This window comes from Octopus bimaculoides, chromosome 15 (assembly GCF_046866305.1).
Source record: "Octopus bimaculoides isolate indiv1 chromosome 15, ASM4686630v1, whole genome shotgun sequence".
NCBI lineage: Eukaryota > Metazoa > Mollusca > Cephalopoda > Octopoda > Octopodidae > Octopus > Octopus bimaculoides.
The window spans coordinates 26,614,559-26,634,497 of NC_142942.1; the positions used below are offsets into that span (position 1 = coordinate 26,614,559).

General features: G+C 40.3%; 1 protein-coding gene across 8 annotated transcripts in view; it reads right to left on the bottom strand.

Annotated features, from left to right (window-relative positions):
• Nucleotides 1-19,939, bottom strand: part of LOC106883872 (myb-related protein A) — a 227,396-nt gene that overhangs the window by 194,751 nt on the left and 12,706 nt on the right. For 2 of the 8 annotated variants that reach the window (XM_089363621.1, XM_089363623.1), the window contains exon 2: nucleotides 8,415-8,509. The exons of 4 other annotated variants lie outside the window; for them this stretch is intronic. In XM_089363621.1, coding sequence (XP_089219747.1) covers nucleotides 8,415-8,426 — 12 coding nt within the window. In that variant the 5' untranslated portion in view covers nucleotides 8,427-8,509. Of the gene's footprint in view, nucleotides 1-7,773; nucleotides 7,914-8,414; nucleotides 8,510-13,760; nucleotides 13,891-19,939 lie in introns of all 8 variants that reach the window. 2 more of the 8 variants (XM_089363622.1, XM_089363625.1) reach the window with 2 other exon arrangements.

Sequence of the window (19,939 nt, forward strand, 5' to 3'; positions counted from 1 at the left end):
TAATTAATAGCTTCAGCTATCTAGGCAACCAAGTCTGTAGTGGGGGGTGGTTGCTCTGAGAGCGTAGCAGCTAGAATATGAATAGCTTGGGCAAAGTTCAGGGAGTTCCTACCTCTGCTGGCAACTAAGGGCCTCTTACTCAGGGTAAAATGTAAACTGTATGATGCATGTGTGCGAACTGCCATGCTACACAGCAATGAAGCATGGACCATGACTGCTGAGGACATGCATAGACTTGAAAGAAATGAAACTAGTATGATCTGCTGGATGTGTAATGTCAGTGTGCATACATGACAGATTGTAAGCACCTTGAGAGAAAAGTTGGGCATAAGAATCAATTGTGGTGTGCAAGAGAGACTGCGCTGGTATGGTCATGTGTTACATATGTATGAGGACAGCTGCGTGAGGAAGTGCCACTCCCTAATTGTGGAAGAGGTAGATCCAGGAAGACATGGGATGAAGTGGTAAAGCACAGAGGCAATGACAGGAGACCGAGACCTTTGGAGATATGCTGTGATTGAGATGATCAGGCAACTAAAGTGAGATCACAGCCACGCATGTCCAGCCCAGTGAAGAGTACCCCTGATGCGTCATGCGATATGATATGCTTGGGAAGACCTGTTGAGTCAAGTAAAACCAATATCATAACTGTGGCCAGTGCCCCCTGACTGGCTCCCATGCTAGTAGTACGTAAAAAGCACCATCTGAATGTCGCTGATGCCAGTACCCCAACTGGCTCTCGTACCAGTGGCACATAAAAACATCAACCAAACATGGCCAATGTCAGTATCCCCTGACTGGTCCCCATGTCAGTGGCACGTAAAAAGCACTATCTGAATGTGATCAATGCTAGGCCCATCTGACTGGCTCCTGTGCTGGTGGCAAGTAAAAAGCACCCACTACACTCTTGAAGTGGTTGGAGTTAAGAAGGGCATCCAGCTGCAGAAGCATTGCCAGATCAGATTGGAGCCTGGTGCAGCTGCTGGCTATCCAGACCTCAGTCAAACCATCCAACCCATGCCAGCATGGAAACGAATGTTAAACAATGATGATGATGATATGGTAAATGAAACACAGAAGATGGAATAAACAAGAATTTATTATTAATCGCGACAATTGTTTCGACACATCTAGCATTGATTTCTCATGTATGTATATATATATATATAAGACTGACAATGCGTGTCTGTGTGTGTGTGTGTGTGTGTGTGTGTGTGTGCATCACTAAAACTCAAGAACTACCCAACTGATCTCATTCAAATTTTACACATGCCTTACTTAGGGTTCATCCAGTGCCATGGGCCAAAAAAATGTTCAACTCCTTGCCTAATGCGAGCCTGGACCAACCTCTTATCTCTTACATTATTTCAGTATTATGTGTCAAAAGTGAAACAATAACATCTCTATTGTAATGTGAGATAATGCTTTCAGTTTTAATAGTGAAACTATTAATACTTTCACTTTGTGCATAGATATTAGTTTCATTTCGATTACTTTCACTATATGTAACTCTGGTCTTCGATTAAGGACATCAAGTTCAAGAATCACCCCCTTAGGCACAATGACCACCAAAAGAAGCTTAAGAACTTGATTCTTGAACTAAAATCTAAAAATGGAATGATAGCACATTCAGACAAAACAAGAAACACCTTTAACATGAACAAAGACACTTACCACGAACTCATCCCCAGAGAAATCTTTAAAAAATATAAAGTAGTCCCTAGAAGCACTATTTACCCTTTCGATACCAACACGGCTGTAGCCGGCCAAGAGTACCCATTGTTATTTAGATGTAAATTGGAACACAAATCTCATTAGTACATTCATGAAAATACGTAATTTCACTTTGTAAATAGTTGAGTTATAATATCTGACATTGTTTGACATGATATCTGAACTCAGTGAATTTTAGGAGATTTTTTTCCACATTTTTTGTTGAATTTTTCAACTTTGAAAATGGATAAGAGTTTCATGATTCCAAATTTGAAGACTTTTCAATGGAAAATATGGAGATATCAAGAAAAAGAATGAATGAAGTACAAAAGCACGTGGTGTACGAGAACGAATCAGATATTTCTGTACCCAAGACTGAAAGCAGTGATTCTGAAGAAACTGAAAGCTGCAATAGCAACAGCAAGGACGATTTTACATCAGAATGGAGTAAAAAGTTTTAGAATGTTTTTATTAACAATTATTCTGAGGAGACAGGGTCTACCCATAGTCTTTCTCAGGAAGCGAAACTGTTAGACTTTTTTCTTCTTATTTTTTCCAGTCAGCTTGTTTGAAGCAATCACTGTGGAAACAAACTGTTACATGGAATGTAAACAAACTGGAAAAAAAGATAGCATGTGGTTTCCCACAACCATAGGAGAAATATGGACATTTTTGGCCATAAATATTATCATGGGTATAAGACATTTTTGGCCATAAATATTATATGGGTATATTATTATGGGTTTAATTACCCAGGATTACAAATTACTGGAATAATCAGGAACCTTTTGGTAATCAGTACGTTTCCAGTATTATGTCACGAATACAATTTGTGAAACTGAACTAGTATTTACATGTGAGAGACACTAGCAGTACCCCAGTACATGGAGAAGCAAACTTTAAAAAATTTTAAATAAGATCCCTCATTGACTGCATTCAAAATGCATATAAAACACTTCACAACCCTGAGAGATACTTATCCGTTGATGAAGGCATGGTGGGGTATAAAGGAAGGGTACGCTTCTGACAGTATATGCCAGGAGAGCCCACGAAGTGGGGAATCAAAGTTTGGAAAATTTGTGAAGCAAATACTGGGTACTTGGATTTAGTTTTTATATAGGGAAAAGAGAAAATTAGGTTAGTCAGCATGGCCTAGGGTACAAGGTATGGAATTTATCACTTCCATACCATACCCAGGGCCATATATTATTGTTTGACCAATTTTTTAGTTTGGTCAAACTTGCGGTGGATTTAGAAGCTATGGCAACATATACATGTGCCACAGTAATTGCTAGTAGAAAAGGGCTGCCATTGGACATAAAAAAAGCAAAATTTAAAAAAGAAGTGAAATAATCCAACGGCAGAAAGGAAATCTGCTAGCGACTGCATACAGAGATAAGAGGCTGAGAAATTTTCTATCTACCAGTGCACAACCATGTGTAGATGAAAATGGCACCCTGTTTGTGAACCTTGATTATAACAGGTACATGGGTGGTGTGGATCAGCTGAACCAGATGAGTTAGGTGGCAATACCTGGTCTGGTATATAGTAAACATGAACATTGTAAATGCATTTATATTTTATACCAAATCAGGACTGGTGTGACCATCTGCAGTTCCAAGCAGATGTAGCAATGCAGTTGAGGGCAGGTTATTCCTCCAAAAAAACAACTGCAGGAAGGAAAAGCAAAACGTGCCAGTGAGATATCCCTCTGAGTTCAGCTGATGTCCATAAATTAGAAAAAAAATTGGGAGTCGCAAAAGCAGTGCCGTGAATGTCTACATTAACAAAGAAAATCTCCCAGTGGATGGCCAGTTGAAACGTCTTTCCAATGTGCATTCTGCAAGGTTGCAGTATGTAGAGTGGGATGTTTTACAACTTTCCATGATAGGAAATATTGTGTGAATACTGTATATATGTATGATTAGATTGTATAAATATTTTTCAAATTTACTTCATTTTAATTTGCCTGTAAGGTGAGTGACAAGTTTTGATTTAATTTCTATTGTAAATCTTTATTATATATGTTTCTTGTGTATTCATCTATGTGTGTGAGTATATTTCATATAGTTGATGTATTTAATTTTCTAGTTTTCTTAAAAAACAAATTCCAATATTTCAGTTCATTTCACCTTTATGGTACACCTGTTCTTCTGTGCATTAAATTCAACTGATAACCTAGTGATGTGCACAATTCTTCTATATCAAAATTTTGTTGCATACCCAATTGAATATTAGCTGATGACTCATTTTCTATGGTGATGTTTAAACAAAATTGAATATGCTCAGTTTACCTTGATTTACCTGTACTTAGAGTCACTTTGAGATGAAGGTTATGCAATAGAATTAAGAACCCTTTCCTCAATTTTATTCCAAATATCACAATATGTTGATAAGTAAAAAAAAGTTACAGTTGTTTAATGAAACTAGTCTAAATTCATGATTATGTTAGAATTTAATTGAAACTCATGAGGGGTGTATTTTGATCAGAAATATAGTAAAGAAAGGGTTAAAACAAGTAACTTAGAAGCCAAGAAAATCACGTTTGAGTATAATATGGATGACAGAACAGAACCTTTCACACCGATTAGAACTCATATAACAATTAAGGACCATAAGGACAATTACTTAAGTAACACACAGCTCAGATTGAATTGCCTCAATAAATCTTGACTTGGGTAAGCTCAGTAGAGCAATCCTGGATATGTATATACCTACCCAGGAGAAAAAGATTGAACTTGAGTTATGGACTAATACTCAAAACGCAATAGGCTGGTTTTCTAATATAAAACATAAGGATGAACATAAACTTTTGCAAATTGACATTCAAAATTATCACTCCTCCATAAACCCCACTATACTCTCTTTACTTGTTTCAGTCATTTGACTGCGGCCATGCTGGAGCACCGCCTTTAGTCAAGCAAATTGACCCCAGGACTTATTCTTTGGAAGCCTAGTACTTATTCTATCGGTCTCTTTTGCCGAACCGCTAAGTTACAGGGACGTAAACACACCAGCATCGGTTGACAAGCGATGTTGGGAGGACAAACACAGACACACAAACATACACACACATATATATATATATACATATATACGACGGGCTTCTTTCAGTTTCCGTCTACCAAATCCACTCACAAGGCTTTGGTTGGCCCGAGGCTATAGTAGAAGATACTTGCCCAAGGTGCCACGAAGTGGGACTGAACCCAGAACCATGTGGTTGGTAAGCAAGCTACTTACCACACAGCCACTCCCGCGCCTATTCTGAATATTCTTTTTGCTAAGAACTTTACTAAGATCAGTATGAAAGATATCAATGTAAATCTCATGGCCCATAAGTCTATTATTGAATTTAATAATAAACTGTGGGCTAGAAAGGACACACTTGATTTTTTTGATATAACTATGGGGTCCCCAGACTCATTGGAGGTGACCAACCTTGTGGAAATAGACAACATCAACAAGGAATTCCCTGAATTTGGGATGGGGTCTCTACAGGAATGAAGCACTTTTTATAATTAGAAATACCTCTAATAGATGCCTAGAACTACTTAAGAAATGCCTGTACAAATTTTTCAATAGACTCGGCCTCTCTATTACTATAGAAAATGAAAATTACTCTATTAACTGCCTAGGCGTTAATTGCAATTTAAACATGGGTTTGCACCAGCCTTACATGAAACCTAACTCTAACTTTAAAATATATAAACTATCAAAGTAATCATCCACAATCTATAAAAAAAGCTCTCATAAAGGGCATTAGTAAAAGAATTTCCTATCTCTCTTCTAATGATGACTTATTTAATAATCATAAAGATAAGTACGATAAGGCACTTATAGATGCAGGTTACAGAGGTAGAATTAAATACATCCCGTGCACAAATGCAACGAATAGGAACAATATTGACAACTTTAATTGCAATAATATAGAACTTAGAAATATACCTAAACTAAGTAATAAAGCACAGAAACTTATAGCACATGACACTAACAGGATCGGAACTAGCAACACTTAGAAGAACTGTAACAATAACAGAAATACAACAAATAAAAGAACAAGGGGAATTAGACGAGGTATGAATGATGCCAATAAATCCACTAATCACGACGACCACAGTAATAACTCAAAACGTTATTTGCAGAAACAGATTCCTAGCACCACTAATGGTGGTATTAATGCACATAGCTTAGATAATAAGATAAATGATAATAAACATATACACCACAGGCATCACTCTTACAGTTATAAATGTGTCGTTCGGCAAGATAACCAAAAAAACAAGAGACATTAACTGGCTCATACTCCCATATGCGATGCAAATAAAGACCGACTTAGCTAAACTAATATTTAATATTTATATTATAAACACTTTGATAAGAATAGCAGAAAACTAGACATTTTCTATTTAGATAGAAGCAACAATAACAACAACAGCAGTAATAGTAAGAATAAAAATAATAAACCCCATAATCACCCCAAATTTAGTAAAGGGAACACTCGGAGCCATAATAGACCTAACACTATCCCACCAGCAAGTAATTCTCCCCTACAGCACAATCTATGTGACTGTAGGAATAAAGATAATTGTGCCCTTGGAAATACCTGTAAACGTAAAGATGTAATTTCCCAGTGCATTGTTACAACACAGGTTACTAAAAGGATATACATAGGAGCTACCCAAAATGAAATGAAACGAAGACTAGCCACACACTAACACTCTTTCAGAAACAGAAATAAGATTAACTCGACCAGATTAAGTAAATATATTTGGGAACTTAATGATAAAGATACTAGAAAATCTTCACCTCTTCACCTTTGTACAAAGATACTAGAAAATCTTCACCTGTTCACCTTTGTACAATGTAAAGAATAAGAAATTCCATCTTTGGGTCAATGAAAACTTTTTCATACTAGTGACACAACCATTATTTAACTTGAGGAAGAGAGAAACAAAGCCTGCCTGCACATGGGTTAAGTTTACTTTTGCTAAATACAAATAGCATTAGAGAACCTTTGCACCATCCCCACAAATAGCATCCAGAGCCCTTCATCACAGAAATAGTAGTTCTCAATATTGAATGAGGGCATATATTAACTCCTAAATTAAAGCTAGTTTAATAGTATTACACACTTGGGTCCCTAATGGGTGTTCCAATAGTAATATCCCTGTCCCTTCACGAATATATCCGAGTTTAAATCCCATCCCCTATTCATAACAACTAAAGACATAATATATATTTATTAAGCCATTTCTCCTTAATACAACCTCCTTACCCGCTTTAATAAAGCCAGTTCTTTCAATCATGAACCTAATTTGGAATACAGAGGGCATCAGTACTTAACTCCCACCCATGGGAACCTGTACTTGCCATCTAAGCTAAGGCTGTACTGGTAACTAATTCTACTTAACTGAACCTTTTAATTCATGGGTTAGCTTGCTTTTACTAGTTTCAACCTGGACCTATTTTCCAGCCAGCATACTGGTCTACCTCCATTTATTGTGGACCCAATTAGACCTACCCATTTAGGAACACCATCCCCACCCGTATAACATAACTTCATTTTACCAACTTAATATTAACTGCACACCTCTCTAGATTGTATTGGTTTGTACTTGGCACTACAGTTAAACGCTTTCCAATGAGTTATTATTACCCTTAGGCATACTGTGCATGAATGGAAGTGAAATTTTATGGTTGACCACATGTGGCTGCACACACGCAAGGGTTTATATAATGACAAGTTTAGTAATATAAACAATTTAATATTAATAAGAATATATATCAAGTATGATTTAGTAAACTGGAGTAGGACCCTGAATTTGTAACCATGTTAGTAATTAGCAAGTGATTTAACTTGTAATCATTTAACTCTATTGGGGTTTTGTACTTTTGACCCCCACTTATGTCTAACAGGCAGAATGTACTCAGGAACCTTTAGACATTTACTTGTTCATCTAGTATAACCACCACTTAAATAGCCAGCATATTACCATATGCTGGCTATTTAAGATGTTAGATTTAGCATTATAATTCAAAGGTAAATGCACTCGCAACCACCATCCCTAGTAGTAGTCTCACCTTAGCTGTTAGTAGGTTACTGCCATTGGGTTGCTCATATTTTGTATAATGACACACACAGCCTTGTGCCACTTATGAGTCTACTCCCCCACACCTTTTATTCACTGGTTTATTTACTTCTTTACGATGAAAGTAAACAAACAAAGTTTGTCTTTAGAAGCATTGAGATGTATTGTAAGATACAGAAATAAATTTATTTCTTAAACGCGTGATAATGCTATAAATAGCGTGATCAGGATAAATTATCCATATAATGCAGAAAAATACGTTACCGGCAATTTTACATCTACCCTTGTAACGGTCTTAGCTTGCCCTTGGTTTTAAATGTAACTGACCAATTGTAGAGATGGCTGAACTTTGGTCAATTCCATTACTGACAACAGGTGGTTGGTCTCTAGAATGTTTCAGTAAGTACACTATTATAAAAACTTTATGAGTATGTTTTTGGATCAATATTAGTTAGCTCTATTTACAAAATCACAAGTACTATTCTTTTCTAGACTTATTGGCAATTCCTGTTATACTTAAGTACCAGTTTTATTTTTATTATTTATACACCCTGGTACCCCTGAAAAAAGATTAAACCACCAATTATTTTTCTAGATTATTTGCTAGTTCACTCTTTTGCCCATCGACTTCAAACTTTACACTACAAAATGGTATCATTCTAATTGATTAAGCCTTCTTTCCTCATCTTAAGGCCTTGTTCTTTCCTCTTCCCTCTTCTCTTATTTATGCATTTGTATTCACTCTGATGAAGCTCCATGTACTAGATTGGTTGCGCTATAAAGAAGACGAATATTATTTTCAGAATTTTCTTTGGAGGCACCGATTGACATTCGTAGCTGAAATGGCAATAAGCAATGTTAAGTTTTGTATAAAAAAAATAATTCACTGATATTGGTCAATTTGTTTGTTTGTTGATAAACAATCTTCTCTCCATTTTCTGCTTCTTTTAAGTTTTATTCCTGATAAACTCTTGTTTAGTGTGCTTGCATACACATACCCAGGGTTACCAGAGGTATTTCATACCCGTAGTAAGAACGGATATACTTATCACTCAGACGGTTATTTGAGCCACTAACTCTACTTACCTATATTTATGTGTATATATATATATTTCTGTATGTATATTCATGTGTATGTATATGTATGTATGCATATATATATGTGTGTATGAATGTATGTATGTATATATATATATATATATACATACATACACACACACACACCATACACATGCTCACACATACATGCATATTTATATATATATATATATGTATATACACACACACACATATATGTATATATATACATACACACACATATATAAATATATATCTACACACACACACATATATATAGGCGCAAGTATGGCTATGTGCTAAAGTCCCACTGCATGGCACCTTGGGCAAGTATCTTCTACTATAGCCTCCAGCTGGCCGAAACCATGCCTGTGGATTTGGTTGACAGAAACTGGAACGTCTCCTGTATGTGTATATATATATATATCTCATCATCATCATCATCGTTTAACGTCCGCTTTCCATGCTAGCATGGGTTGGACGATTTGACTGAGGACTGGTGAAACCGGATGGCAACACCAGGCTCCAATCTAAATTTGGCAGAGTTTCTACAGCTGGATGCCCTTCCTAACGCCAACCACTCAGAGAGTGTAGTAGGTGCTTTTACGTATCACCTGCACGAAGGCCAGTCAGGCGATACTGGCAACGGCCACGCTCGAAATGGTGTCTTTTATGTGCCACCCACACAAACCAGTCCAGGGGCACTGGCAACGATCTCGCTCGAAAATCCTACGAAGGCCAGTCAGGAGGTACTGGCAACGGCCACACTCAAAATGGTGCATCTTATGTGCCACCCGCACAAGAGCCAGTCCAGGGGCACTGGCAACGATCTTACTTGGCTTGCCGGGTCTTCTCACGCACAGCACATTTCCAAAGGTCTCGGTCAGTAGTCATCGCCTCGGTGAGGCCCAATGTACGAAGGTCTTGCCTCACCACCTCAGCCCAGGTCTTCCTGGGCCTACCTCTTCCACGGGTTCCCTCAACTGTTAGGGTGTGGCACTTTCTCAGGCAGCTATCCTCCTCCATTCTCACCACATGTCCATACCAGCGCAATCGTCTCTCTTGCACACCACAACTGATGCTTCTAATGTTCAGCTTTTCTCTCAAGATATTTACACTCTGACGGGTATTCACATTGACATTACACATCCATCGGAGCATACTGGCTTCATTCCTTGCGAGCTTACGCATGTCCTCAGCAGTTACAGCCCATGTTTCACTGCCATGTAGCATGGCTGTTCGTACACATGCGTCATACAGTCTGCCTTTTACTCTGAGTGAGAGTCCCTTTGTCGCCAGTAGAGGTAAGAGCTCTCTAAACTTTGCCCAGGCTATTCTTATTCTAGCAGCTACACTTTCAGCGCACCCACCCCCACTACTAACTTGGTCGCCCAGATAGCGGAAGCTATCGACTACCTCTAGTTTTTCACCCTGGAATGAGAGAGAAGTTGTTTCCTGTTTGTTTACAGTCTTTATTGCACCTGAACATCTATCTGCCACATACAAAAACTAACTTCCTAGTTAACCTGCCTTTGATGTTGCTGCACCTCTTATGTGTCCATAGCTTGCACTGGGTACATCTTATAGAGTTACTACCTACTCCTTTTCTACATACTGAGCAGGGCCATCTACCTGAAGGGGTTTGTGTTTTATCTACCTTCCTACTTATTTATATATATATATATATATATATATATATATATATATATATATAACTGTGTATTTACATCTGCCTTTGTTCCCCAACATTGCTTAGAAACCAATGTTGGTGTGTTTACATCACCACAATAACTTAGCAGTCAAGCACAAGACATCGATAGGAAAAGCATCAGGTTTACAAAAGTCCAGGGGTCAATTTCTTCAACTAAAAGACAGTACTCCAGCATAGCTACACTTGAATGACTGAAACAAGTCACAGAATAAAAGAGTAATATATATATATATATATATATATATATATATATATATATATATATATATATATATATATATATATATATATATATATGTGTGTGTGTGTGTGTATATATATATATATATATATATATGTGTATGTATATATATTTTCATTTTTTTCATTTTATCTAGTTTCAGCTCATGAAACAATATAGCATGCCGGGCGAAATGCTTAGCGGTATTTCGTCTGCCGTTACGTTCTAAGTTCAAATTCCGCCGAGGTCGACTTTGCCTTTCATCCTTTCGGGGTCAATAAATTAAGTACCAGTTACGCACTGGGGTCGATGTAATCGACTTAACCCATTTGTCTGTCCTTGTTTGTCCCCTCTATGTTTAGCCCCTTGTGGGCAATAAAGAAATAAGAAACTATATCTATATTCATATATATTCATATATATATATATTCTTATATATATATATGGTTGGCACTCCGTCGGTTACAACGAGTGTTCCAGTTGATCCTATTAACGGAACAGCCTGCTCGTGAAATTAACTTGCAAGTGACTGAGCACTCCACAGACACGTGTACCCTTAACGTAGTTCTCGGGGAGATTCAGCCTGACACAGTGTGACAAGGCTGGCCCTTTGAAATACAGGTACAACAGAAACAGGAAGAAAGAGTGAGAGAAAGTCATGGTGAAAGAGTACAGCAGGGTTCACCACTACCTCCTATCGGAGCCTTGTGGAGCTTTAGGTGTTTTCGCAAAATAAACACTCACAACGCCCGGTCGTGCAATCGAAACCGCGATCCTGAGACGGCGAGTCTGCTACCCTAACCACTGGGCCATTGCGCCTCCACAATGTATATATATATATACGTGCGGGTGACACGTAAAAGCACCCACTACACTCTCTGAGTGGTTGGCGTTAGGAAGGGCATCCAGCTGTAGAAACTCTGCCAAATCAGACTGGAGCCTGGTGTTGCCATCCGGTTTCACCAGTCCTCAGTCAAATCGTCCAACCCATGCTAGCATGGAAAGCGGACGTTAAACGATGATGATGATGATGATGATGATACGACCGCGGGCGATAAACAAAAAGAACATTATGTCTCTCTTCCACGAACAGAGTTTGAAACCGTGTTCTAGTTGTTCAGGATGGTGGTATTTCCTTTGTCCTGTCAACGAGCATGGTTATTTATGGCCGTAGGAACTTGATTTCTGACCCTCTCTGGTCACCGAAAGTTTAAAGGCAGATAGGAACTGTGAGAAACTAACCCAGCTTTGAAGAGGGGAATGTAGCACGGTTAGGTACGGTATGCCTATATTCCTGGCTGATTACCTGACATAAATACAGGAGCGTAGATTTGGAAGACCAGTCGATTGACAGGAGCAGTCAGGACAGATGACCAGTCGGGTGAGGAGCAGTCAGGAGAAGCTGAGTGAAGAGAAGCCACATGGACAAAGCAGTAGGAGAGAGAGCCGGCCAGTGAAATGGATAGAAGGCAGCCAGTGACTGAGAGGGTAGCCCATAAGAGAGGCAGATAGGAACAGAGACCAGCAGTGAGAAAGACAGATAGACAGAGGGAACTGTTGCGGCTGGCACGTTGATGTAGTAGCAGATTGCGTTGGCCAGCTTTGGCCGAAGAAATTTGTTGCGGTAAATGTTTGTTTATATTTTTTAAAGAAAATGTACTTGCGTTGTCAAATGTTTTGTAAAGAAAAGAGGATAAAAAAAACGAACTCTGTGTTGTTAAATGTTTTTGTGAAGAAAAGAAAGAAAAAGAAAGAACTCGGTTGTTAAATGTTTTTAAAAGAAAAGAAGAGAAAAAAAGAAACTCTGTTGTTAACTGTGTTGTTAAAAGAAAGGAAAACAAAAGAAAAACAAAAGAAGCAAAAGAACTTTGTTAAATGACTCTTGATAAACGAACTTTGTGATGTGTGATGATTGAAAAACTTAGTGATGTTAAATAGTTGAAAAGAAAAGGAAACTTTGTAATGTTAAATGTTAAATGCGTTTCTTTTTTTTTTTAAAGGACTATTGTTATTGAATGTTGTTTTTGTTTAAAGAAAACAAAATTTAGTTTGACTATGCAAGTTTTGTTGTCATCGTTTAAATGCGCTGAAAGTGTAGCTGCTAGAATAAGAATAGCCTGGGCAAAGTTTAGAGAGCTCTTACCCCTGCTGGCGACAAAGGGACTCTCACTCAGAGTAAAAGGCAGACTGTATGACGCATGCGTACGAACAACCATGCTACATGGCAGTGAAACATGGGCTGTAACTGCTGAGGACATACGTAAGCTCGCAAGGAATGAAGCCAGTATGCTCCGTTGGATGTGTAATGTCAATGTGAATACCCGTCAGAGTGTAAGTATCTTGAGAGAAAAGCTGAACATTAGAAGCATCAGTTGTGGCGTGCAAGAGAGACGATTGCGCTGGTATGGACATGTGGTGAGAATGGAGGAGGATAGCTGCGTGAAAAAGTGCCACACCCTAACAGTTGAGGGAACCCGTGGAAGAGGTAGGCCCAGGAAGACCTGGGCTGAGGTGGTGAGGCAAGACCTTCGTACATTGGGCCTCACCGAGGCGATGACGACTGACCGAGACCTTTGGAAATGTGCTGTGCGTGAGAAGACCCGGCAAGCCAAGTAGGATCGTTGCCAGTGCCCCTGGACTGGTTCTTGTGCGGGTGGCACATGAGATGCACCATTTTGAGCGTGGCCGTTGCCAGTACCGCCTGACTGGCTCCTGTAGGATTTTCGAGCGAGATCGTTGCCAGTGCCCCTGGACTGGCTTCTGCGGGTGGCACATAAAAGACACCATTTCGAGCGTGGCCGTTTTCGTGCGGGTGACACGTAAAAGCACCCACTACACTCTCTGAGTGGTTGGCGTTAGGAAGGGCATCCAGCTGTAGAAACTCTGCCAAATCAGACTGGAGCCTGCTGTTGCCATCCGGTTTCACCAGTCCTCAGTCAAATCGTCCAACCCATGCTAGCATGGAAAGCGGACGTTAAACGATGATGATGATGATGATGATGATGATATATATATATCATCATCATCATCGTCGTCGTTTAACATCCGCTTTCCATGCTAGCAATGGTTGGACGATTTGACTGAGGACTGGTGAAACCAGATGGCTATACCAGTCTCCAATCTGATTTGGCAGAGTTTCTACAGCTGGATGCCCTTCCTAACGCCAACCACTCAGAGAGTGTAGTGAGTAGGCCAGTGTGGCGGTACTGGCAATGGCCACGCTCAAAATGGTGTATTTTATGTGCCACCCGCACAAGAGCCAGTCCAGGGGCACTGGCAACGATCTCGATCAAAAGTCCTTACACATGCCGCGGGCACAGGTGCCATCACAATTTCGCTTTCGCTTGCCCCAATAAGTGTTCGCAAGCTGAGTTTCGTGTCCAATGAGGGAGACGACGTTGGCATGGGTGCCAGATGTCAAATTTAACTCGATTTCGATTTCACTTGCCTCAACAGGTCTTCACATATGTGTGTGTGTGTGTGTGTGTGTGTGTGTGTGTGTGTGTGTGTGTGTGTGTGTGTGTGTGTGCGTGCGTGCGTGCGTGCGTGTGTGTGTGTGTGTAAATATATAAAAACAAAAAGATAAAGAGAGCAAAGGTAAGGTTGAAGAATTTTATGGATAGAGTCTTACAGCTGTTTCTGGGAAGATCCAGTACTTCCCTTCATCGGAGACAGAAAAAATAAAGTAATCTATTATTATATCCATAGGCGGATATTTTTAGTATGAAGTGGTAAAGAGTGTGATGTGCTGGATATTTACCGGTGGCACGTAAAAACTACTAATATATATATATATTTTTTTTTAAAGTTTCAGCTCAAAGCTGCGGCCATGCTGATGCACCACCGTGTTGCTACACTGTTAATACAGGGAGCCTCTTACAATATGTGGCACTTGGTGAAGAATGGAGTTTGATTTAGCAACCCTCGTTTGCACCTCCTGCCGCGAGGTAGGTTCATCTGGGACTCTCGATAGGAAGAGGTCCAGCTTTGATTTAAAAACCCCTACATCTACTTTGTGCAGATTCCTCAGGCTCTTTGGGAGAATATTAAAAAGCTGTGGGCCCCTGAATCCCAAGCTGTTGCAGTAACTGGTCCTGCAGCGCGATGGCATTGCTGGGATCTTTGGCACTATGCAGTGTCGTCCCGTTCTGGCATTGGTGTAGCTTTCAATGCCAAAATTTGGCACAATTCCTTCCAGGATCTTCCAGATGTATATTACTGCATACCTCTCCCGCCTTCTCTCCAGGGAGTAGAGTCTTAGCTGTTTCAGCCTTTCCCAGTAGCTGAGCAGTTGTAAAAGAGACAATCTTCTTTGTGAATCTCCTCTGGATTGCTTCAAGGTCTGCTGTTAATTTCAGACTGGTGGGTGACCACAGCTGTGAGCAGTAATCCAGGTGGCTGAGGACGAATGTCCTCCAGAGGATCATCATGGTTTCCTTATCTCTGGTTCTGAATGTTCTCAGGATCCATCCAGCCAATCGTCTGCACTTTGTTGTCATTCTGGTAATGTGCACTTGGAAAGAGGTATCATCACTCATGTCGATACCCAGGTCACTCACTGATTTAGGCTATGGGATTGAAATTCCCTGCGGACCAGTGTACTCTGTAAGTTTCATATTCAGTTTTGGACGTTGGTAGCGCAGGGCTTGGAATTTTTCAGCATTAAACTGCATATTATTGTCCTCAGCCCATCTGTAAACTGAGTCCAATTCCTGCTGCAGGTGTGCAACATCACTGGAGTTCTGTATTTTCTGCGAGACTTTTGTATCGTCTGCGTAGCTTGCAAGAGTGGCTATCCGGGCACTTGAAGGCATATCTGAGAGAGCGACTATAAAAAGCAATGGTCCCAAGACAGTGCCTTGTGGAACACTGCTCATTATTTGTGTTTTCATAGAGGTGGCTCCATTAGCCACTACTGCCTGACTTCTATCTTTCAGAAAGTCATGTAACCACTCTCCAAGTTTTCCAGCTATGCCAAGATCACGCAGTTTGTGGCATATCACACCATGATCCACTTTGTCAAAAGCTTTTGCAAAATCAAGGTATATTACATCCACATTTGCGTTGTTGAGTAACTGCCTCAACACCCAGTCGTAATGTTGTAAGAGCTGAGTCAGGCAGCTCCTACCTGGTCGAAAGCCATGTTGGGTATCACTCAGCAATTTATTTTCTTCAAGGAATGCGATCAGTTTTCCTCTGATTATCCTTTCCATGACTTTGCTGATGTGTGAAGTCAGAGAGATAGGCCTATAGTTTTTGGCATCTGCTCTGCTTCCCCCTTTATGGATTGGGCATATTATTCCCTCCTTCAGCTTGCTTGGCACTCTTCCGTTTGCGAGAAAGCTCTGGAAGAGGATCTGGAGGGGTTTTGCCAGGGCATGCTTACACGATTTAAGGAGGATTGCTGGGAAACCATCAGGGCCAGCAGTTGAGTTTGTGTCCACTTCATGTATAGCTAGTAGTACATCTTCTTCGCTAATGTTGATGTATTCCATCGTAACTGCCTCACTGGTTATAGGGGAGGTAGCAAAGAAGTCCACTGGTTTGTTCACTTGTCTGTGCTCCAATGGAGTGGTGAAGACACTTTTGAATTGCTCATTCAGTACCTCACTGATCCTAGTTGGACTGTCTGTGAGGGAGTCATCCTTTTCGAAGAGGGGTCCAATCTTACAGCGTACTGAGGCTGTTTCTTTTGCGTAATGAAAGAAGGCCTTTGGGTTTGACTTAATGTTTTTTATAACCCAGGCTTCTTTGTCTGCTCTCTCCTTCACATAGGATTGTTGCAGCCTTTTTTCGATCTCCATCAGTGTCGTTTTTAGGCGGGACCTTTGGCCATTCTTGGGATGCTGGTTGAGTCGATTTGCAACTTTTGTCCGTCGTCTCATGAGGATCTTCCTATCCCTTGGAATCTTGTTCCTATTTGTTTTGGCCTTGTGCTCTGGGACATATTTCTGGCTTATGGCTTGCACAATAGACATGAAACATTCCAGTTTCATGTCAATGTCTGGTGTGGAGAGACATTTTGGCCAATCCTCTCTGAGGATCTTTTTCTGAATCGATTTCCAGTCCGCATCGTGGAAGTTCAGATTGGAGAGATTTTGGGTGCTTCCTTTAGGCTGTATGTCTCTGGTTTCTTTTGGCCCAAACATAGACAGCTCTATTATGTTGTGATCCGAAACTAATGTCGGCGTCACTTTCACATCATGAATGATGTCCGTATTGTTCGTGAAGCAGAGATCTAGGATGTTATTCGCTCTAGTTGGTCTGAGAACAGTTTGCTCCATGAATAGGGCATTGGTGAGGTTGAGCAGGCATTCCACCTGTGCTTGCTTGCGATAAGTCATTCCTGAGAGTATGAGACCTTCGGGCCATTTGACGTTGGGGAAGTTGAAATCACCCATAAGAAATATGGTCACATGGTGTTACAGTTTCATGAGGATTTCTTTAATTCTAGTGAGGCAATCTTCAAATTTGCCTATGTGGTTTGGAGCATCCGGTGGGCAATATGCATTGCATATGACTATATTATGTTGTCTTATGTATACAACTAGGGTGTCGCATACCGAATTTGAGTATGACAGTAAGACCTGGGGTGTGAGGTCGTCACGGATGTATACAGCAACTCCACCATGGCTCCTTTCCCTTCTGTCTGTTCGCAGTATGACATATTTTGGTACGTGTACTTCTGCATCCTCTATATCAGGGCTGAGGTGAGTTTCCACGAGTGCTATGCATAGGGCTTGATTGCATGCAGCAAGGTCTCTCAGGAAAGAAATTTTGCTTTTATTATTATTATTATGCAACAGAACCCCAATATTTAGTAAAAATATTGGCGTGATGCCTGTGCAGGCGTTAGGGAAGGCCATCCCATGTCTGTTGGCTGTGGTGGTGTTGCGCAGTGGGGGGCAAGGTCCCTCGTCTGTGCTTGGCATAGCCACGTCAGCTGCTGCATAATCTTTTGCGCCATGCACAAAAAAGACTCTTGCTCAGCTGCTGCGTTCTGTAAGATTTCTGAAGAGCGCACGTCCTTGAATTTTCTCCATGGGGACATCTGTCGTCTTTCCTCAGGGAAGTTTTTATCCTTTAAACCTTTGTAGTTTTGGCGGGGTGTCGGGTGGGAAAACCGGCAGTTTTTGCCGTCTTCCCCATGCCAACATTTGCCTTGCAGGTAGAATTTGCAAGTTTTTGGGTGCCTTCCGAATTTCTTCTTTCCTTTGGTTTCTTGGATGGCATTGGATCCACCTTGCGATTTTCTACTTTTTGTTATACCTTTTCTTGTGGGTACTATTTTCCACTGGTTATCTATTGGGGTGAGGGCTCCTTTCCTTTGTAGGACCACTGGCACAGAGGAGCTTCTATTTGCTGCTTCATTGGCACCACTATACTTTTCTGCCTGGTTGTTCATAGGAGTGGGTGATCCATTCTTTTGAGGAGCCACTGGGTCAGAGAGACTTCCGGGTGTTTTTTCCTTTTCCTTTTCCTCCTCTCCATCCTCATCAGCCTTTCCACAATGGTTTTCGATTATAACATCTAGGGTGTCCATGTGTGGTCTGATGAGTGCATACGAGCGGAGGAATTCATTCTTCTTCCGCTCTATCTGTTCAGTGGTTCTGTGAAAGCCATTATTCTTCAGTGCAGCAGTGATGATGTTGTTTGGGGGATCACCACTAGCAATCATCCATGCTCGCAACAGAAGATCTAACTCTTTCTTTTCCCACTTTGGTGCCATCTTCGTTTTTTAAGCCCAGAAGGGGAGTAGAGGATAGAGAGGAAGTGAAAGATAGCGGGAGGTAGAAAAGAAGAAACACAGAGGGGGGGGGGAATAGGGAAAGAGAGAGGGAGATATAAAGGAAAGAGAGAGTGAGATATGAAGGAAAAAGAGAGGGTGATAGGAGGAAGAGAGTGAGTGTGGGGTGTTAGAGAGACTGAGGGAGGTAGAGGAGGGGGGAGAAAGAGAGACAGAGTGAAGGAGAGGAGGGGAGGAGAAAGAGAGACAGAGGATGGGAGGAGAAAGAGAGACAGAGGATGGGAGGAGAAAGAGAGACAGAGGATGGGAGGAGAAAGAGAGACAGAGGATGGGAGGGGAAAGAGAGACAGAGGATGGGAGGAGAAAGAGAGACAGAGGATGGGAGGAGAAAGAGAGACAGAGGATGGGAGGAGAAAGAGAGACGGAGGATGGGAGGAGAAAGAGAGACAGAGGATGGGGGGAGAAAGAGAGACAGAGGATGGGAGGAGAAAGAGAGACAGAGGATGGGAGGAGAAAGAGAGACAGAAGGAGGGAGAGGATGGGAAGAGAAAGAGGAAGAAACAAGAAAGGATGGAGGATGTGAGAGGAAGGGAGACACGTACTGAGAAGAGGGGGAAATGAAAAGTGTATGAGGGAGAGGTTGAAGTGACAGAAGGAGAGGAAGGCGTTGTGAGTTGCAATGGAAAGGGAAAAGAACTGAGAGAAGAGGAAGATATGAAAGCAAAGGAGAGAGATGAGAAAAAGGAGTGAGATATGGAAAGAAGAGAAAGATATGAAAGCGAGGGAGGGAGATGAGAAAAAGAGTAAGATATGGAAGACAGAGAGGGAGAGAGATAGGTGTAAAGAGATAAAGGGAGAGAGAGAGGAAGCGGTACTTATGAAAAAGAGTAGGAGCGGGTAACGAAGATGTGTAGGAGAACGAAAAATGAAAAATGAAAATTTGCAATTCTAAATGGGATTTGTAATTCAAAGAGTTGTCGAGATAAAGTGAAGAGTCTATTTTTAAAGAGAATCAGAGCTAAGTGGTCATTGTAATAAAAGTTAAATGAAAATTATAGTGAGAATTCTCAGAAAGTAAACAAGATTATGTTGTAACTCAAATGTTGTAACTATATATATATATATATATATATATATATTCATATATATGTATATTCATATATATACATATGTATGTATGTTCATATATATACATATGTATGTATGTTCATATATATACATATGTATGTATGTTCATATATATACATATGTATGTATGTTCATATATATACATATGTATGTATGTTCATATATATACATATGTATGTATGTTCATATATATGTATGTTCATATATATATATATATATTCACATATATATATATATATATATTCACATATATA